This window comes from Malus sylvestris, chromosome 6 (assembly GCF_916048215.2).
Source record: "Malus sylvestris chromosome 6, drMalSylv7.2, whole genome shotgun sequence".
In the NCBI taxonomy this organism is placed as follows: Eukaryota; Viridiplantae; Streptophyta; class Magnoliopsida; order Rosales; family Rosaceae; genus Malus; species Malus sylvestris.
This window is the reverse complement of record NC_062265.1, coordinates 30,709,676-30,730,988: the sequence shown is the minus strand read 5'-3', so window position 1 is coordinate 30,730,988 and position 21,313 is coordinate 30,709,676. Positions and strand designations below refer to the sequence as shown.

Below are 21,313 nucleotides of genomic sequence, written 5' to 3'. Positions count from 1 at the left end.
CAAGAATCTGAGAAAGAATAGCAGAAAAACAACACTAACAGGACATAACATTATCTTCAAGGGTCTGTACAATAAACTAAAACAAATTCGGTCACCTAAATTTACCTCGCCTTCTCTCTAAACCCGTTGTCGAATTTTTCCGAGAATTTTCATCTTACCGATTTGCTCTAAATTATAAACCATCCCCACATATCGACACTCTTAGGTGACGCTGATCATGCTATCCCCATTGCTGAATCCTGACATTGTCTGGAAAGCCGAATGCCTTGATGACGGTTCCCTCGACTCCATTGACAAGGAGAGGTTGAGAGTGAGAGTTGATGGGTCCTTTGTTGAGTTCAAGTTTAGATCAGACATTGCAGCGGCATGAGGGGCCGAGTGAAGGGCAGCTGGATGGACGAGCTTAGGCAAGGTACTATTCTCGTGATTTGCTTGTCGTAGAGCTAGATTTTCCGTAGGATTCTCAATGGGAACTGGCAAGGCAGCTGGACCTACAGTCATTGGAAAATCTGGCACCACTGGAAATCCACTGGCGTTGCGAAGGTCGGATAGTGGCGGAGGAGGCAATGGATGCGACTGAGATGCGTTATCTTGAAGATGTACTTGCTCTTCGTCCATTGGAGTTGGAGAGACCTAACACACAAGCAACAGATATTATCATGATAAGCCAACTTTTTCCTTCCCGTGGTTGTGAGAAAACATCGAAAAGAACTGATTAGACAACCGAAATTTTAACATCCACTCAGCAGGATAACAAATCTACAATCTGACTTTTTGTTCAGCTTTAAAACAATGCTGAAACAATCAAAACACATAGCATTCTTCATGAGATTTGATTTGGGTTTCTTAACGTTCTTGAGCTAGTAAAAGCAATCCGAATCTTGAACAGATATCATCAAAACGTAAATAATCTTACGCTCACTCTCATCGGCTAGGAGATCGCATCAAAATTTCAGAAATTGCATACATATTTCATTCACTAAAGCACTTATAAAACTAGATCCACCAATTCAAATGACTGCAGAACAACTACTTTTAAGATCCATGTAAACATATTAAGCTCCAACAAAATTCAAAATACATGAAATGGATTGAGTTCTATAAGAACCATCGGGAATTTAATTGTTACCGTTTCGGTGGTGATGTCGAAGAGGCTAGATCTGCGGCGCCGGCGATTGTGGTTGTTCCGGCGCAGAAAGTACTTCTGTGCGTGGCTGGCAACCTGAGTCGGGGTGCGAGTCTTCACGAAGTTTCTTGAGATCCCTCTCCAATCTCCTTTCCCTACTTTCTGCAATCCAAGCAAGAAAAGCTTGTGCTCTTCCTCCGTCCATGGAACCCCTGATCACAACAATAAACAATAAATACACATTTTTCCAACCAAAATTAACTAAATTCAAATGAAATTTCTTCTTTTAGCGATATCGAATATGAACAATTCACACAGAAAAGGAGAATTAGCAATTTGATTAATTTAGAACGTGAAAATTTCGCAAAAGATTCATACAAAAGAAAGAGCACATTTTGTAAACAATGACCAAAACATTGTTCAAATTTGTTCCATTTTTTTATCAACTGAATACAAGAAACATAATTAAGTGAATGATTTAAGGAGTTTTATATAAATGATCGGAGATTATCGAGGAGAGAGAGAGAGAGAGAGAGTGACTGACCTCGCTTGCGTTCGCGCTCGCGATTCCCGCCAGAATTGTGGACGACGTCGTTCTCGGAGGCGTAACCGGGCGCCGCGTCATCCTTTCCGGCGGCGGTGCCGTTATTTCCGTTGTTGGAGGCGGCCTCCTGAGGCTGCTCGTACTGCGAGAGATTGTTCAAACTGACGCTCTTCCTCATGGAATCGACCACCACGCGCACGCCGAACAGCATGAATTCTCCGGCGCCCGCGGGCTCGACGGTGGAGCACGTGCCCGACGACATCTTCACCGACCGCGACTACGACGACGTTTCGAATCGATCAGTCTCTATTTCTTACTCGACGACGATGGATCTGAGGCCGTACGATTCGAATGGAGAGAATGATAAAAAAGATTGCAGCGCGAGGGCTGTGCAGGTCGGTTTGTGCATATATATATACGTGGGAGACTACAGGGATGAAGTGGCGCCATGTGGTGGAACGTCGAACGGACGGCGTGTGAAGGCTGTAAAGTTTCGGGATTTGCGTCAGATGCTAACACGTGTTGGAAAGGTATAGAATCCTTCCATGACGATGTGGGTTCAAATCTCGTCAGTAACTAATCTTTAATCTAACAAAATCTATCGTTTGACAAAAAAATAGAGATTTGTTTTATTTTTTAATTAATTGAAAAAACTATATGCATTAAATTCTGAGTAATGCTACAGCTGTTATTTCTATTAATTAATAAAACACTCATTGTCAACCAAAACCTATGAAATGGCCAGTTTAACCTTTTAATTAAAACAGAACATGAATAAGAAATACAGGGCATAAATGTAATTTTACATAACCAAATTTTACTTTTTTTTTCTTCAAAGCCTCACATACATGTAATCATAATATATCTCTAATTAAAAAATTACAAAATTACAAAATTAAAAAAAAATAACTTCTCACCCCCACATTCTCTATCACTCTCTTCCTCTCTCCTTCTATTTCAAAAACAAAAATAAAAAATTTTCTCATACACTTTGTGTGTGCCTAAATACTAGTATTTTTTATGAAAATTATTATTGATACTCCAAAAAAATTTATTTTCGTTTTGAGTTTTTTTTTTTATCTTTAGAAAGAAAAACACACTTGAAATGAGTGTAAGATGATATTTTTAGAAGTCGACTGGTAGAACAAGGTCCCAGACCTCTCAGCCAACTAGGATGGGACATAAAACGTCTCCAGCCTTGCACATAGTGTTAATAATAGTTCATTTTTTTCATATCACATTTGTACGACCTCTTTAATAGAAATATGATTCACTAACACATGTGAGTTTTATCTCTATTAGAAAGATGGTACAAATATGGTATAAAAAATGTGGTATGACTAACATTTTTGTTAAAACCATTATTTTCCAACATAAGTTAAGGTCGTTTCATGACGTGTTTATTTATAAAAAAATGGGTATTCGAGTTGGATGGTGCTACATACAATCATACATCAAATTCATGCATTACATTTGTGCTACAAATAATGTGTCGCTTTCTACACCATGTAAATTTTTATTACAATAATTAATCAAATTTCAACTTGAATTAAAGTAAATTTTGATTGGTGACACATTTTTTGGTGCAAAAATTTAATGTGTTTAGTATTATTCATTCGATTTACATGTTTACCTACATGAAATGGATAATCGAGCTATTTTATTTTGATTTCATTTTTCTTAAAGATGACCAACTGATAACTTCGTTACGGTAGTCAACATTATCAAGGATCAAGAAGACTCATAAAGGCATTCGGCTTTCTCATGACCACCATCGTGAAATTCTTCAACGCCCTGAATTAACAAACCAAATTATATGAAAGAAATAGAATTGATTAGCATTTATCCAGCGATGTTAAAATTCCCAAAATGGGAGTTGGTAGAGCAAACAAGATATATGGAATTGGTCAAAACTATTAACAAATGTTCGAGATGCTTCCAACACAGAAAGAAACAAAACTTAGTCACATGAAACACGAGGACAGTTGTCCGTCTAAATATTGCCCTTCTAGTAATAAATGCAAGTTCTTAATATTTATGGATACAAGAAACGGATTAAATGAGTTCAAACAATTCAAATAACTAACGAGAGTTTTAACGAAAAATTCACGGTACTGTTCATTTTAACGAAAAATCACATTTTTACACTAAAAAGTCAAACATGCTACTATTCACTTTACCCTTTATTTTGTCCTTATCGTTAAAACTCAAAGTTTTCAAACATTTTTCATTAGTTTTCCTATAACACTATATGCCTTTATCCTTCACTAATTACCATCTCAATCTTCTATCAACGTAACAAAACTCTAGCTACGCCACTTGATATGAGTTAATATTTTTATTATGAGAACTTTAACGAAAAGCACCCGGTACTGTTCACTTTAACGAAAAAACACATTTTTACACTAAAAAGTCAATCCTGGTACTATTGACTTTACTCTTTATTTTGTCCTTATCATTAAAACTCAAAGTTTTCAAGTCATTTTCATTAGTTTTCATTTTTTTTATTGTATTGTCTAAAGATGTGTATATTTTTTATCACGATTTCTCCTAACAATTATGGGAGATATTTTGTTGGACTCGATTATGCACATAGCGAAGGAATGAATCAGTGAGAACAAAAACCAAGAAAGATCATAAAACCAAGCGCCGGGGAGATAGATTTCCGGAGTAGGCACTTCGACGATCAAGTCAGGAAATGATGGAAATAAGTGGAATGGATGACAAGTGAATTGAGAGAGTTCAGAATATCCAACCCTGTATGAGAAGTTGTGATACCTAGGGGTGGATTTTTTTGCCAAATTACCATGCCAACCGAATTGCCAACCGTGCCATACCGATTTTGTGCCAAATGTTTCGTACCAATCGGTAATGGTACGGTATTGTACCGTACCGAAATTTCATGGTACGGTATTGGTAATGGATACCATTACCACGGTATTACCATACCATACCGAAAATACAATATAATATATAATTTATAACTTATATAATAGATAATTATATAACACATATTTATAATATTCCAATAATTTGAAAATAAAACCCTACTTATATTAGCATTGTTGTTGGTGACTTTGATCTCTTGAAATTGTGGAAATCAAACACAAAAGAGTTCTTAATTCTTTCACAAATATCCAAAATATCTTTGTAACCGCCACTTCTACTTTTGCTAGTGAAAATGCATTTACCCTAGGGAGGAGGGTTGTGGACCCTTTAGGGTATCATTTTATCCTAAAATAATGGAGGCACTAGTGCGTACTAGTGGTTGGCTTAGGGCAGATGAAGTAAACTTCTACAAGGAACCAACAGAAGATATGCTTCAATTTTACAAGGAAATGGAAGAAGAGAAAACAAGAAAGATATGCTTTAATTTTTTAGTAAATTTGTTATTAAATGATTTTCAACTTTAATTCTTCTTGCTACTAATTAATATGTTTTCTTTGTTTGTAATGTAGGCTTGACACAAACTCAATCTTCTACAAGTTCAATGTCTCCTCCAAAAGCTTCGACATCTTAAGCTTGAATAACTGATCAATGAATTCTACTTTTTGAAGTTTACTTCCAACTTTCATTTGGTTTGAAACTTTAATTTCTATTTGGATTGTTAACTTCTATTTGTTTTGATTCGTAACTTCTATTTGGATTGTAAGATTAATTTTCATGATGAATCTTGATGCATCTTTTGAATTATTATGTGTGTGAATTGTGAATGATGAATCATAGATGAATTTAATATATAATGTATGAGATAAAGGTACAAAAAAAGTTTTTCCCTTGAATTGGGTTAAAAAAACAAAAACAGATTTTGTCCCAAAATAAAATGGTAATTACCATTGCCATACCATGCCAACCGAACTTTTGGCAATACCGAACTTCGGTATACCAAAAGTTTGGTACGGTAATGGTAATAGATTTTACTAAACCGAAAGTTTGGTACGGTAATTGGTACAAGGGGTTTGGTACGGTAACTGTACCGAACCCACCCCTAGTGATACCCATAGGGGCCGAGAAGCAGTTCTGAGTAATCTGCCAATTCTACAAGTCATTAGAGTAGTTGGAGTCAGTAGCATGCCTCCGTCCACTTAAACGTCTTTGTTGCATGGTTCAGAGGTACTTGCTGAGAATCATAAAGTTTTGAGATCTTATTGTAAAGGCGTGAAGGGCGCCTTACTCACTCCGTGTCGAACCAACGGAGTGAATTCATATATTCACTGTTCCGAAGAAGTGGAAAATATGGTCTCACTATATTATATTCATGCTAATAGATGGAAGGAATGTGGCAACCAAATGTTGCTATTGGTGACAAATTTGTACACAAAGATTCCACATTTCATTGGATTTTTTTTTCCACAATCCAAATCATCCATACCATATGAGTTACCCTAGCTACTAGCTAGCTTGTTTAAAAATAGAAAGAGTTAAAAGCAATAGTCAATGAGACCCACCCAACCACCAACTCATGTTGTCCCTAAAAGAATCAAAAGATGAAGAGCATCCCACATGGTTTATGGCATTTCACAAAATATTTCCTTATCCAGTCACAACCCAACTTGTCATCCAAAACTAGACCCCAAACTAACGCACAACATTAGTATTTTTTTTTTTTAAGAGGCAGTCGAAATGACAAGTGTTTTAACCGTTAAATTTGATTTCAACAGCTGTTTAGATATTTTATTTTCAACCTCAACCATTTATTTGGCGTAGCATTCTATTCTCTAAACTCTTCTCTCTTCAAAACCCTAGCTTTTCGTAATACATGGAAAGGATTGTAGATTTCAATCATAGCGCCTTTGAAACCCTAGCGTCGCGTGTTGTAGTTTGTCTTCTACGGTTTTGCTTATACGATTATGATTATAAAAAATTTAATTTAATGCTCTAAGTGACGGAATATTATTTCAATAATCGGAAGGACAATAGCACCACCCAACGTGACACCCCACTTTCCAAATCTTAAATTAGTTGCAAATTGCAATTAGTTATTGATAAAACCAGCTCAATGCTAATCTTTATGCTTATAGTAGTTATCAATCCATGATTATTTTTGTTATTTATTTTGGATGCATTATAAGTTAAATTATTAAGAGATGCTATATGGACCGTCAGTTCGAATATTCGCTTTTTGTCCACTTAAAAAAAGAGGTAGATTTTATTTCGTTATCCCTTAAGCTCGTACACTTTATTATATATATGCATATGTATACATATACATATATATATATATATATATATCATACGTCTTGTTGAGTCACTCATTAATGTATTTATACGAAGCGAACATCTATCTTTTAGATCTTTATTTAAAGATCATATTACAAAAAGTCACGCAAATCTGAAATCATATAACTGCTGAATTAAGGGTTTGGGTTTCTTTGTAGAACCGTATTCGTTCATTTTCTTCACTACAAATGAACGTCTTAGTGGTTTTGGATTTGTGTAATTTTTTACAAGATTATCTATGAACGATGTTTTAAAAGATAAACGGATCGAATCATTAAAATACATTAGGAATAAGATCCACAAAATCAATTGTCAAATGTTAAGTAGAAAAAATGATTTCACAAATCCGCGCTATGCATATAATATATAGGTATGTATGTATAGATAAACTAATCACTTTCATGGTGGGGTAATGGTGCTTATGTGAGCAGCCAAGATAACACCAAAGATAAGGTTTTTGTGGGCCTCCATCATGCATTGCTGCGCTCTATCTTCTTCTGGACCTCATTTGATGGTAAAGTTTGATTCCACACATGCACTTAAATGGTGCTCAATGCCCTCCTTATCTATCTACTTTCTATATATGTTTAAGGCAATTTCTGATAACAATTGTCTATGAACATTGCACACCAAATTAATGTGTACTGGATTTGAAGAATTGCCTCTAGCAATTTCGTCAAATACAATTTATGTGTACATATATTTATAATAAAGAAATCAGGTTGCAGATATTTTAGTTTCTTTTAGAGCAGATAGTTATGCTTATTACTGGTGATCTCTGGCTCTAGATTTTGTAGTCCCTACCCATGCTTGTGAGTTTCATTTTATCCTTATTATCGTTTTTTCTTTGAAAGTCTTGGCATAGTCTCTTGCTTGTATTTTTATTTTTATATATTTTTTTTGTTTACTTTCATTATTATCCATAAATTTTGGTGGAGGAGGGACGGGCAGGGGTTTCTGGGTGTAACGGTCCTTACTGCTTTGAGATGGAGTAGGTGCCTCGCCCGTGACCATTGCCGTTTGAAAAAAAAAAAAAAAAAAAAAAGCTATATTCATAGTACAAAAATGTTATTCTTACAATCTAGTTGTACCATCATTTGTCTTATCTTTGTAATAGAGATGAGTCCCACATGCGTTGGTAGATCTTATCTCTATTAGAAAAATAGTACAAATAATGATACAACTAGATAGTAAGCGTATCACTACTCTTCATAGTATGCATTGTTGTATGACCGAATAACTCTTTCACGCGTCATTGGAACTACTATTTTTGTTTTCTATTTATATTACTAGAGATGGTAGAGTGTAAGACTTGAAATTCTACCATTGGTTGGAATAAAAGGCCTTCACCAAAACTACTAATTTTGGAATAAAAGGGGAAATGGGTAAAAAGCCAGATAGCAAGTGATGGATCCCATCAAAGAAAGCACTTCCAATGGAAGCAGATGTCTCTCCTTCTAAAATTGGACATATATTTTTGACTTGATGGCTTTTAGATAAGCGTGCTTGAATCTTAATCTGCTTTTGCTTTTGTTATTCGCATCGATATTGCAGTGTTCCTTTTTTCTGGGTACTCCATCACTTCAACCCTTGGTATTTTTTACAGATCTCACCCTTTGGGTCTATACATCGAGCAATCTATACCGTTTAAGAGAAAAATATCTAGCGTTGAAGTGAGATATTATGTGTGAGGTCGACCAATAAGATAGATTGATAAAGACCGCATAATTTAAAATTAAACGATCTAAATTGCTCGATCTACAAGGTCTGGAGTTTGAGATTCGGGGAGGATCTCAATCCCACGCAAATAGGTACTACTTTGCATTTGGACGGTGTGACATTTCTTGACTTTTTTTTCTTTGTGCGAAGAATCATTTGGTATCTTTGTGTTTTTTCTTTGTGCGAAGAATCATTTGGTATCTTTGTGTTCCCACGAGTGTTTTCTTTGTCTCTAAGAAAATGATGGAGCAACAGATATAGATGTCCATAAGTCTCCAAAGAGAAATAGATCACTTTTACACCGCACTATGTGATTTGCTTATTTGAAAGTTGATAAGAGTTCATGAATATGAAATGAAACGCCGCAACATGTGATTTGTTTATTTGAAAGTGCTGTTAAGATAAAACGTTTTAACATGTTTGAAATAAAAAGTAATTTTGATTTAAAGAAGAAAAAAAAAACTTCAAAGTGCTTTCGAATGAAAATACTTCCAAGTGCTTTCAATAAACATCTCAAATACTTTTCTAAAACAAATGTGCATTTTTTAAACTTTCGATGTGCGAACTTTTAGTAAATCGCATTTGAGCCGAAGTGCCTTTTAAAAAAGCATTTCAAACAGTCCCCAGAATAGATACATGAATAATAATCCTACTTAGGATAAAAAACACAATAATTCGCAATGTAACAAAACCTAATTCAACATCAAAAGGAAAACTAAAGAAGCAAATACTTTTTTGTAGCTTAATTTCTTCAACTTTCTCCAAGCCTGGTTGCATACCTCGACAGCAACGTATACCTACACCTCTCCTTTTTTTGAACCCTAACAAGGAAATTCATGAACCTTGGGGAAAGAAAACACATACAAAGCCCCATGTGTGTCCTATATACGTGTGTGTAGAAGTTCAATCATCTGAATCGTTTATTTTTTAAGTCATATGATGAGTCGATATTATACTATATATTTTACCATAATTTTAGTAGTAATTTATTGGTTATTATGTGTAAATTTTGATATTTTGAATTATATTTCTAATGTAGAATGTTTGACTTCATCTGGAGCAAAAAGTGATCAAACAGATGAATTTTGGAGTGATTCCAATTGGAGGTTGTTCGTGAGTCTTTCAAGATGATTGTTTCAAAATTCCAGATTTTTATACCAAGCCGTTTGACCATGACAATGAAATAAATGCCAAGTGCGCAGCTTTCTCATATTGACGTTTATAGACATTTTGAATATTTTGGAGGTCAAGATGACATATTTTGAGGAACATTCCTTCTGAGTATTTGTAGGGGACGTCTCCAGCTTTCAAAAGAGACATTTTGAGACCAAATCGGAGTTGATTGGTCGGTCAAACAACTGATTTTCTGAGAAGTCCGAATTTTAATTTAAATAGAAAACATTTTATTTTCTGTTTTATTATTTTATTATGTTTCCTAATTTTATTCAAAGACCTTTTAGGGTTTTATTTTGTAGTAGTATAAATAAAGATATTTAGCCATTAGGTTTTTAGGAGAAAAAAGAGGAAAAGAGGAGGAGAACGCACTACTTAACTTTTGATTATTCAAGTTTATTTTCAAGGTGTTTTCTATCCTTGTTTTTAATAATATTTTGTTTTATGATTGTTCGTAACTAGTTTCTTTTGATAGGGCGAGACCTTGAGCCTTAACAAGAATATGTAGTTTCTTTTCAATTTACTTATGATATTATGCATGCATATTTTTAATTATTAATCACTGTTTTAAGCTATCTAATTGTCTTGATAATTGGTCACTATTAGGAAATTTAGAAAAGTAATTTGATGCAATTTTTGTCAAGAGGTTCCCTTAAATTGGCGATGGCTTCTTGTGGTTAATAATTGTAATTTCGCTTAAGATGAACACCACGTCTTAAGGGTTGCATGGTTTTTCAAAGAGTTTTCATAAAACTTAATGAGTCTTTCATGTTCATATTTGATATGAACGTCCGGACAGATTGCATGTTAGATATAAGTTATATGTTGGAGGTTCCAAGTAGGATATATATTAGGAAAACCTAACCTTCAAAATATGCATGGGTAATTCATAAGTAATTGGAAGAACTACGTAGGATTGAGGTGACGGCTGAACCCTAAGGCTTTTACAAGTTGATTTTCTTTTAATTGTTCTCTACTTAATTTCTTTAATTGTTTTTATTATAAAATTCGTTTTTATTATATTAAATTCTAAAATCAATATTTTCCAAACTTTGTTTTAAATAATTAATTTAGAGTTGGATTTAAACACAAATTATTAATTCAATCCCTGTGGAAAACGATCTTGCTTTAGCCGTTTATACTACAACTACCTTGTTCTCTTGCAAATATTTTAAAATTTTTTTATCCCTACTTTGTTCTTTTGCAGATGGTAAAAATCCTATCATCATACTTCATAGAATTGAATTTTTATGAGGATGATCTATGAATCGAGATTTACAAAGAAAACAATATGTAGGCCCCACAATTAATTTTCATTCCCTTAAATACTCTGTACGTGAAGCTGAAAAATTCTAGCTAGTATGCTTCCCATGGATCCCAAAGCCATTATATGAGAGGTATGATCCCACCAGCGACCTTTGAGCTCCACTCTTGGAATCTCCCAAAAAAAAATGCCTTAGGGTTTTTCGGTTGGGTTGAGGTAAGAGCATCTCCAATGAGGGCTTTATCCTTCTTGAGGCTACTATATTTCAAGTTTTAGTGAGAAATTTTATCCCCAATAAACCTAAAAATGGGGCTAGATCCACCACTTGAGCTAGCAACTTCATTTCTTGGGTAGCATAAAATTGGGCTACATCTAGCCCAAAAAACTAGTGGGTCCCACTAAAAAGTAGCAACCCAGCTGAGCAAAATTCTATCACTCTCACTCCACTTGCGAATACACTTATACTCTCCTTTTATTCTTCTTTTAATTCTTGTTTCTTACATATTTTTCTTGCAATTTTGCTAATCAAATTTGAGAAAATTGTAGCCATGGTCGCTCAACGTTAACCAAATTGGAGCAATGGTCCCTCAACTAAATATCTATGACTAGTGATTTATTAACTCATCAAAACGTGCAGTTATGGTCGTCGTCAACTCTGTCAGAATTTCATCAAAATTACTCATGTTGGGAGGACTATTGCTACAATTGAGTTAAAGTTGAGGGATCATTGCTCCAATTGGATTAAGGTTGATGGACAATTTCTCCAATTGGATTAAAGTTGAGGAACCAACAATTTTTTTCATTTCATTTTCCATATTTGCCCCTTGATTCAACCTTATGTGCGTGACACGTGACTTATTTTGACGGAAGTTTTAACGAGTTGATGAAAAGGACCATAGTTGCACGTTTTGATGAGTTAATGAACCACTAGTCATGAATTTTTAGTTGAGGGACCGTCGCTCCAATTGAGTTAAAGTTGAGGGACCATTGCTACAATTTCCTCCTAAAATTTCAAATTGATTTAACGTTCATGGTATTGGTGGGTGAAAATTTTCAAATAATTTTTTTTCAAAATTATATGATAGTAACTTCCAATTGGTGCTAGGTAAATTGTTGTGTTGTACGTGAAAATCAAATTATTTCAGAGAGCGAAGCAAATGTTTGTATTTTCAATGGATGAGATTGAGATAATTCTCTAATCCAACGAACGGTTTCTAATTGAAGAAATCTAACTTTGTCAGAATTTGAACTTTTCTAGGTTGAAAGGTTCATAAAAAAATTTAAGATAACACGTTCAAAAATCAACTTAAGAGAAGTTAACACAAGAAAAAAAAATATCGCATAATCAAATTACTGTATAAATAAATATATATAACCCCATATAGAGCTAATAGCCCCTCATTGGGAGACATTCTTTTATAAAGTCTGAAAGATTCTTCAGATCTCTAAAATAGGTTATATCCACCATTTTTCTAGCTGCACATAAAGCCCCACACCAGGGGATGCTCTAATGCCTTGGATGTTCACCTGAAAGCTGGCCTAAATGGTTGGGAACACTAGCTAGGGTAAAGAGCGGTGGCTGCGTTCGGCTGAATGGTTTCTGGGTCTAGCTTTTTCTTTGCCAGATTTGGTTATATATTTTGAAAACAAGATAAAATATTGACCTAATTGGATTCATAGTTCCCATAGTGATAAGGTAGTTAGAAAATAGCTCTTGTGGTGAAAGAATTAGGACATGTGGTAAAGTCAATTAAGATTTACGCCCAAAATTTTGTCTCGAAAACAGTAATACATCAAATTTCGGAGAGAACTTTCAGCCCGGTACATCAAGTGTAACTAAAACAAAAAAATTTCCAACCAATTATAATATGACAAATGTTGTATTGTACCGTGTTTCCAGCACGCAGAATGTTTTTTTCTTCCAAATTTTGCTATATTAATCAGAAATATACTGATTGGTTCATAAGCTTTTGAAGGTGGTTTATATTGTGAAGTGTGAACTAGAACAGTTTCTTAACTTGTCTCCAAAGATTTCCTCGACGCAAAATTCTAGTGTACATTTACACGTGAAAAGGAATAACCTACGCCTACAAAAACACAATCCTCGCCGCTTGAGGTCTTAAACGGGTAATCCAAGGACCAAAACTGACTCCGTATCAAAAAACTGTAAACAACGTTTAACTGACCTTTTCGCAGTAAGGACCGAAAATCATTCTCCGTCAAACTGAAACTGAAACTCTAAGAAATGGTGAGCTGATCGTGAAGCAGCATTCCCGTCCTTCTGATTTGGGAAAAAAGTCGGTAAAACTTTCAAAACCTGTTAGCTGATGATGAGTATATCGAGTGTGTATTTAAACCGTGCTTGTCAAAAGCTCTGTTCTTGTCCTAATTCTTTCATCAGAACTGGCATCATTATACCGTCCACTATTGACAGCACTGGAGGATGTCTTTGTTCCGGGAGGAGGAAACGGAGAGTTACTTAACGTGGTTATATTATTCCCTTCGGACCCCTCTGTGGATGGTTCAATGCTTGATAGAATCCGCTTGAGCTGAGGGCGCTGGCAGAGTATTCGACCATTGTTCCATTTTGGGAAAGAAAAGGACGCTGGCATATTATCCTGCAGAAATGTATAAGCAGCCTTTGCAATCGGTAGTTCTTGTGATATGGAGCTTTTCTCCATCTTCCCTCGTCTGATCAAATAAAAAACACATCACCCGTAGTCAGACAAGGTGAAGTATGCAATACCAATGACAAAGTTACAAAACCCCTAAATTCGATTTGTAATTCCTAAATATAGCCTTTCACGTTTTTTTATTCTCACCTACCTAGACCATATAAATCCTAGCCAACCCAGGCCATATAATCCCTAAGCAAGTTTTGATCAAGTAGGCTTTTAGAAGAAGAACATCAGAAAAGAAATTGTACAAAGGAAAGAGCAGCTTACACTACGACGACAGTTGCAAGATGGGGTAGATCCTCGCCATTGAGGAACATCTCATACATATTGTTTAGCCAAACTGACATTGCTGTATATGCACCACCTTGCCACATCCTGCAAAATGGTCAACGTCAAGACTGAAATAAAGCTAAGTAAGAGAAAGAACTTGGCTAGAAAGAGACAAATTCTCCAATACCTGTGCACATCAACAGACGCCACAAGTTTATTTTTACGAAAAAGTTCAGGAAAAAGCCCCCGCTGTGTTGCTTCATTAAGAACTCGCACAGCTCTTTGTTTCTGACCCAGCCACCAAAGTGCTTCCAGTAGAGTGTTGTAGAACCTCATTCCCAACCCGCATCCCTCAGATTTTAATTTGTCAAAAAAATATTCTACCATCTGCCAGTTAGAGTCATCATCGTAGTCTCCCTTGATCATCTGCCCAATCACTTGATGAATATTTGATTGCCTGTTTGTAAGCATCTCATTCAGCAACTCATAGGCATCATCCCACCTGAAAGCAAGGAGCCTAAAAGGTAAGACATCACAAGACAAACAAATAAACTTTGTTTCTGTAAAAGTTTCAAAATCCCATGGACCAACGATACTTATGCAAGCTTCAAAAGCAATCCAAGTAGAATTGATTTGAAAATCTCCAGCGACCGGTTGCTAAAGGCTATAAGATTAACAATGTAGTGAATGGAGAATGACGGGTTGAGCTTTAAGGTTGCAGAGGCCATACTGCACCCATTTATTGCCAGTCCTCTTAGTTGTAAGATTCTGGGATAGAGAATGTAAAGGATGTATTGTCTGAAGCAGTGCAAGCTACAAATATAACATGGATTCTTTAATAATTAAGAACTTAGGAAGACTGATTTTTCGATACTAACCTAACATAGATTAAGAACTTACGACTGGTATGTTAGTTACTGAAATTCAGTAATCCGACTTTTAGCAAATACATATCTTATCCATTAGCTTAAAATGGATGGTTTAAAATAACAAACGAAAGCAAAATATTGTGAAACTATTGCGTGAATACTGACCTGTCACTCCTCGCATAAACAGCAAGCATCATGCAGTAGCACATGACACTGGGTAATATTCCTGAGGCTTTAATCTCTTGGAAGTGCTCCTCACACTCATTAACAAGACCTGCAACGCAGTAAACGCTTAAAACTGCCTCAAGGGTCCACTCATCAGGTTCGCATCTTGTCTTTTCCATCTCAACGTATGACTTGATAGCTTCTTCAAATTGACCTCCTTGCCTAAAAGCTTCTATCATGCCATTGACTGTATGGACATTCCTGGCTACACCAGCCTCGCCTGTTATCAACAAGACTGCTTCAGTCTCCCTGTATAATCCGCCTCTTGCAAATGCATGTATCAGCGAGTTGTAGCTTTCAACTGATGGTTTGCTTCCCACTTCATTCATTATGTTGAAGGCAACAAGAGCTTCGTCATACAATGCCGCTTGCCCATATGCTTCAATAACCCCTGTATAGGCCTTGGTACTAGGCACTATTCCATTCTCGTGCATGTGAAGTAAAATTTTCTTGGAATCCTCATGAAGTCCTCCCTTTCCACAAGCATATATCAACCCTTCGTACGTCTCCATATTGGGCTCAATTTTCTCCTCCACCATATCATGAAACAAAGTCACTACCTCCTTAAAATACCCACCCTCCCCAAACACTTGTATGAGAATGTTATACGTAGCTGCATCTGGCACTGTATTGCTCACTTTCATCTCAAGAAAAAGCTCCCGAACATCATCATACCTTCCATGACTCCCGTACAGATTCAACAAAATACTATAAGTGGCGGCATTTGGCATACACCCTGCTGCCTGCATCTGCCTAAACACACCCATTGACTCTCTAATCGACCCCAATTGTGCATATGCCTCTAGTAACACATTATACGACGTAATATCAGGCAAATTCCCTCCAGCTTCCATCTCTTTAAGAAGCTCCGAGACTCTCTCAAGCTTGTCCAATTTACCAAAAGTTTCAACAAGGTAACGATACGTGGTTATATCCGGAACAATCCCACCCTCATTCATAGTCCCGAACACCATCTCCGCCTCATCACCTAATCCTCTACCAGCACAAGCACTAAGCAAAGTATTATAAGTAACAAGGTCCGGCAGTATTCCATCGTGCCGCATTTCGGCAAACAATCCTAACAACCCTTCCCAATCCAACCCACCTCTTGCACAAGCATTGAGCACAGTATTATAAGTCAAAATACTCGGCGAAACCTTATCCTTCTTCATTCTATCAAGAAATTCAAGGGAGGTTTCGTACTGACCGTTACGCCCGTAGGCATTGATCAATGCGGTGTAGCTGAAGACGCTGCGGACCACGCCCTGGCTAGGCATTTCGTCGAACACCTCGGTGCACTTATCCAGCAGCCCCTCGCGGCCGAGCAAGCTGATCATTATCGTGTATATGTGCTCGTTCGGCTTGCACCATATCTGGCGCTGCATATACTTGAAGAGGCGGAGCGACCGCTGCCAATCACCGCGCGCGGCGAACTCCTTGAACACCAAAGCGAAATCGTTCAGCGACAGCTTGTTCTTGAAAATGTCGAGGCACCGAGCGATGCTTCCGCGCGGAGGGAGGCTACTGAGTTTGTTAATTAGGGTCTCGACGTCGTAGCTGTACTTCCCCTTCTCCAGCGTCACCGACGGGTTCCCGAGGATGAGATCCTTCGGCTTCGCCCTGGCAGAGAACGCCAGCCGACGGTCGCCGGAGAGGAAGTTATGGCGGACGGATAAGAATCTCCGGTGCACGGACGAGTCCGGGGCTTTGGTGACGACAGTGAGCTGATGGGACTTGGGGTTAATTTTGTAAACTGAGGCGGATATAGGCGAAGAGCTGGAAATGGAGAGCGTGGGGGAGAAGGACATTTCGGTAATTAGGCTCGCATGAGCCTTTCGGAGCTTCGGATTGGATTTTTCTCTGCGAATTTTCTCGAGAAAGTTACCGGAGATAGCAGACGAGGAGAGCGGGTGGGAAAGACTGAGCTTGAAGAAGGACACGTGGAATTGGTTGTGGATAATACGGGGAAGAAGGCGGGTAAGTTAGTGGGTCGGGTCAAATTTAAACCAGTTATGTTTTCCCACAACAAGCCCAAATGCCTGTCATTCAGCCACGTGTCCGATCTCCACGTTCGCGCCTACTAGACGTCCACGTCACCACTAGTGGGACCGAAACCATAGCGCGGGACCCACAAACCTCAAAGGTCGCAACTGAAAAATGCGACTAACGAAAAAAACCGCACCGAGGGGTCGTGGCAAACACCGCAATTCAAGGAGGGTAACGAGGGCAAATTGGTAATATGGTAAAGACATTCAGTTCGTAACGGACAGCTGCTGCGAAGTGAGGGGGCAAACAGAAAAACCTCCGCGTCTTCTTCTTCTTCTTCCTTGTTTTTACTCAGGACTCGCAAACGACTTCGTTTTAAGCCAGTGGCGCCGTCGGGAGTGTATGCATTGACGGAAATGGGCGAGTCCGAGGTTGTAATTTCGGAACTAACTACCTTTTCTTTTTTTGGTTCTATGATCTTGTATGCGTTCGGTTTGGTGTCGGATTTCGTTTGATTTATGTTTGTTGGGTTCTGGGTTTGGTATCAGAAATTGACGGCGCTGAAGAAGGCGTACGCCGAGATAATCCTCGACACGGCGAAAGAGGCGGCGTCGCGAATTGTGGTGTCGGAGAGGAAAGCTCTGCGGTTTCAGAGGGAGCTCTTTTCGTCGAAAGACGAGGCCTTTCGGATGCTTCTCAGGCTCAAACAAATGTTGGATTCCAAGGTAACATGTTTTGTCTCAAATGGGGACTATGGGATTGCTTATTTTTGGTCTGTTTGGATGTCGGGTTTGACCGTTCTTGATTTTATGTTGATCGAGTAACGTGGATTTTGCAGTTGGGATTGGTCAAAGTTGTGTTTTTGTGAAGTGAGTTAGTGTGAATTGTTGTTTGGTTAAGGTTGTGTTTTTCTCAACAACGTATGATCAGTTGTTGTTTGGTTACGGGTTAGATTTCTTGTTATATTATGTTTTCATTTGAAAGGGGATTTCTTGGAGAAAAAGACATGCTTCTTGTTAATTTACTGATGAAATTAATCGAGGGTTTGATTGATTTCGCCGTGTGTTCAGGATGACGAGACAAAGACGATGTCTTTGAGTCAACAAGAAAAGATTGACGAGCTCGAAGCCCAGCTGCAGGAAGCTGAGGATATAGTGAAGGAGCTTAGGGAAGAGTTGAGTGAAGTGCAGGCTCAACTGAAGAAGGCGAGAAGCAATCCAAGACAGTCGGATGAGCAAAATTTACAGGGTAATACTGCTGCTCGAGGGTCAATAACATCGCAATTGAATTCAATTTCGAATGGGACATATGATTCTCTTAAGGATAAGTACTGTGTTTGTAATCCTGATTTCGCCTCGCTAGTAGTGAGAAGTAAAGAGCCTGAGTTATACAGAAATGGATGCACTCAGAGAATTCGTGCATTTGAAAGCAACCTGTTGGATGAAAAATTCTCTCTTTCCGGACTTGTTGATGATGGGAAGAATGTAACAATCATCAGAGGAGATGATGAACATCTGCGTAAAACCCCTAAACCGAATGGTGATAATACAAATGGGGTAGAGGAGAACCCAAAAGAACTTAAAGTGATGCAGGCAGATGGTAGCCATATTCAAGCACCTGCCTTTAAGTCCTTCCAGAAGAAGAGAAAGAGAGCAGCTAGATTTAGGAGAAGCAAAGCTCCCTCATGCAGGTATCTTGATCCTCATCAGTTGATGGAAATGCGCCAAGTATCTGATTTCTCGTGCTCTAGAACTTCTGCTTCGTCACTCAATAGCAGTGTTCTCACAGATAATGCTTCAAAGAAGTCTGAAGATGAAATTCATAAAGTCACATCATCCATTTCGATCCCAAAACTGCCCTCAGATACAACTGAAATGAGTACATGGTCCGAATGTGCTAATGTTACTGAAAATGATAGTGGTCAGAAGGCAACAACGTTTGTTGAAGAATCCAGATTGACCGGGCAGGAATGTGTCTCTGCCGAGAGTCTGGCGGTTCTGGCATGCAAAAGAGATGTTGAGAAAGATTATCCGTTACATAAGTCAAATACGAAAGTATCCAATTTAGATGATGGCACTACTAGTCAACCTGAAAACAATAAGTTTCTCAAATATACATTCTGCAGAAAGCGCAAGAAGGGCACGCTAAACAACCCTGAAAGCAAGTCCCTTCTTCACAATGACACTTTGGAAAGGAAGACAGTCGAGGAACAAAATGGTTCTCTAGAGCCACAGAAGTCAAGCTTGTTGCTCAAATCATCTCAGGACAGTCGACGACTAGCACAGGTTGCTCGTCAGGTAGGGATAATCATAATATTAGTGTTTACTTCTTGTCATGTGTGTTTTTTTCCATGCATGTGTGCTTGTATCACCTCTGGCTTACATTATTTGACACAAAAACTACAGGTCAAATTAGTAAAGTTATGCAAGATCCAATTGTTGATGCTGAATACTGAGAAGGTCAATCTGAGTGCTTGCATAGTTTGTGTTCTGTTCTTCCCGAAAAGATTAAGTATGTCTGTGTTACCCTGAAAAATATTGTGAATTAGAGCCGAACTCAAGCTGGTTCGATGTTGAATGCTGTGTGGCGTTGCCATATCAATATCCTGGAATAAGATGCCAAAGACCGTAGTTGTGTAAGATCATCGGTCAACTTGTTCACAACCCCAAAAGTACTGTCGTATATGCACCCTGTTTTAGAGATCAACCTATATGTGTTATTAAGATTCAAAATATTCACCAAGAGATTAATATCCTTCATTAATGATCAATTACCATGTCGAATCTTAAGTTTTCTTTGTCATGTTTTTCCGATGCTCGAAGATCATCTTTTAGTGCATCACACTTGTCCGTCTTGTTTGTTTGTTCCACTGAAGTTTCAGATGCCTCGAAGAGATTTGCCTCCGACTTTTTTTTGCATCTCGGATAGCATTGTCCTTATCTAGTCGTCCACCCTTTATTTCACCTTGTTAGGTTGCCTACGTGACTTTCACCTTGTTTTCGGTTTATCCCTAATATCTTCTCACAGTTGATAAATGCTCAGCCTGAGGTTTTCTTTGTTTAGTAGACGGCGTAAACGGTCTGAGGATCTTGTAGCTTTGAATAATTTACTTGTTTTGAAATTGGATGAGAACATCTGAAGAATTTTACTTACTGATGCCTCCTGCATTTTCTGTTGCACAGCTTATATCTTTGTCGGAGAAGAAGTGGTGGCAATAGAGATATCGGTGGACTTTGCATACCAACGGCGAGGATTTTGACGTCGAGTTAGAAACAAAACCAGATCATCTTCCTCTGCAACAAAGACTTAGAAGAATGGATGGAAAGATCCATTGTCGAGGAACAAGTGTAGATTCCTGAGTTACTAGTAACATTTACCATATATATATATATATAATTGAAGGTAAAATCATTGGTTTTTTTTTTATATATAATTGGGATTTACCTCCTCTCTTACTCATTTTGGTAATTAGATTTTGGAAATTACTCATTTGCTATGCATCCACAATGAAACGGTGGCTTACTAACCCGAGCAGCTTAGGATATACATAATTCACCTATACACCAAACGGTTGTCAACAGATTATAGCACTTTTACAAAGCCTTAGAGGTTTTTTATGTTGGAAGCACTTTTGTTCATAAGCGTTTCAGCTACAAGTGTTTTTATTCTAAACACGTAGCAATTTAAAAAGCTCGGATTTTCCCAAGGAAGATCATAAGGTGCTTCTCCTAAAATCATTTTCACAATGCATAAATATTTATATTTTTTCAGTTAAACTCAAAAGCGTTTTTGTTACCATAAAACACTTTTAGTCGTTCCAAAACGATTCCAAACAAACCCTTTAAGTAGTAGGACGAGGAGCTTGCGCGCCTCGCACTCACGCACAGACGATACCGAAAACTAGCGGAGGGGGAGAGATGGGGACAGCGAGCAAGGCAGGGGATTGGGCATTCAAGGCGTTCACGGCGGGGCTCGGCGTCACCACCTTATAGCTCCCTAACTGAGAGTTTCATTTTCTCTGCAGAAAATCGAGAAAGAGGGTGCTGCTGCTGCTGCTGAGCAAGCCCCTTAATATTTATTTGTTTTTTTTTAGATTTATTAAATTATTATCCTGAATTGTGAAATCATTGAGTTCCTTTGGTAACATAGCCACAGCATTTTGTAGGAAAATTTGGAAAAATTATCAAAATTAGTTTATCATAATTATAATCAAAAGTCGAGATGAAAGTACTAATATAC

General features: G+C 37.6%; 3 protein-coding genes across 3 annotated transcripts; 1 reads left to right on the top strand and 2 right to left on the bottom strand.

Moving 5' to 3' along the window:
• Nucleotides 1-18: 18 nt before the first annotated feature.
• LOC126626277 (transcription factor MYB1R1-like) lies at nucleotides 19-2,070 on the bottom strand. Its single transcript, XM_050295539.1, has 3 exons — nucleotides 1,671-2,070; nucleotides 1,130-1,338; nucleotides 19-633 (listed from the first exon to the last, which is right to left on the bottom strand). Exons 1-3 carry the CDS (start codon nucleotides 1,930-1,932, stop codon nucleotides 202-204), a joined length of 903 nt encoding a protein of 300 aa, XP_050151496.1. The 5' UTR covers nucleotides 1,933-2,070; the 3' UTR covers nucleotides 19-201.
• A 10,985-nt stretch (nucleotides 2,071-13,055) lies between these two features.
• LOC126626276 (pentatricopeptide repeat-containing protein At1g74850, chloroplastic-like) lies at nucleotides 13,056-17,063 on the bottom strand. The gene is made up of 4 exons (XM_050295538.1): nucleotides 15,029-17,063; nucleotides 14,182-14,496; nucleotides 13,992-14,099; nucleotides 13,056-13,737 (listed from the first exon to the last, which is right to left on the bottom strand). The coding sequence occupies exons 1-4, from the start codon at nucleotides 16,894-16,896 to the stop codon at nucleotides 13,398-13,400; spliced, it is 2,631 nt and encodes an 876-aa protein (XP_050151495.1). The 5' UTR covers nucleotides 16,897-17,063; the 3' UTR covers nucleotides 13,056-13,397.
• A 281-nt stretch (nucleotides 17,064-17,344) lies between these two features.
• Nucleotides 17,345-20,498, top strand: LOC126626275 (uncharacterized). Its single transcript, XM_050295537.1, has 4 exons — nucleotides 17,345-17,505; nucleotides 17,623-17,799; nucleotides 18,145-19,371; nucleotides 20,257-20,498. Exons 1-4 carry the CDS (start codon nucleotides 17,491-17,493, stop codon nucleotides 20,290-20,292), a joined length of 1,455 nt encoding a protein of 484 aa, XP_050151494.1. The 5' UTR covers nucleotides 17,345-17,490; the 3' UTR covers nucleotides 20,293-20,498.
• Nucleotides 20,499-21,313: the final 815 nt, after the last annotated feature.

Excerpts from the sequence above, each read along its gene's own strand:
- LOC126626277 (XM_050295539.1), bottom strand. The coding sequence starts at position 1,932 with ATGTCGTCGGGCACGTGCTCCACCGTCGAGCCCGCGGGCGCCGGAGAA. Across the intron at positions 1,339-1,670 it reads CGAGCGCGAACGCAAGCGAG|GGGTTCCATGGACGGAGGAA; the intron begins GTCAGTCACTCT and ends TGTTGTGATCAG. Across the intron at positions 634-1,129 it reads TCGACATCACCACCGAAACG|GTCTCTCCAACTCCAATGGA; the intron begins GTAACAATTAAA and ends CTTGTGTGTTAG.
- LOC126626276 (XM_050295538.1), bottom strand. The coding sequence starts at position 16,896 with ATGTCCTTCTCCCCCACGCTCTCCATTTCCAGCTCTTCGCCTATATCC. Across the intron at positions 14,100-14,181 it reads GCGTCTGTTGATGTGCACAG|GATGTGGCAAGGTGGTGCAT; the intron begins GTATTGGAGAAT and ends ACCATTTTGCAG. Across the intron at positions 13,738-13,991 it reads CTTGCAACTGTCGTCGTAGT|ACGAGGGAAGATGGAGAAAA; the intron begins GTAAGCTGCTCT and ends TTATTTGATCAG.
- LOC126626275 (XM_050295537.1), top strand. Across the intron at positions 17,800-18,144 it reads AACAAATGTTGGATTCCAAG|GATGACGAGACAAAGACGAT; the intron begins GTAACATGTTTT and ends CCGTGTGTTCAG. Across the intron at positions 19,372-20,256 it reads TAGCACAGGTTGCTCGTCAG|CTTATATCTTTGTCGGAGAA; the intron begins GTAGGGATAATC and ends TCTGTTGCACAG.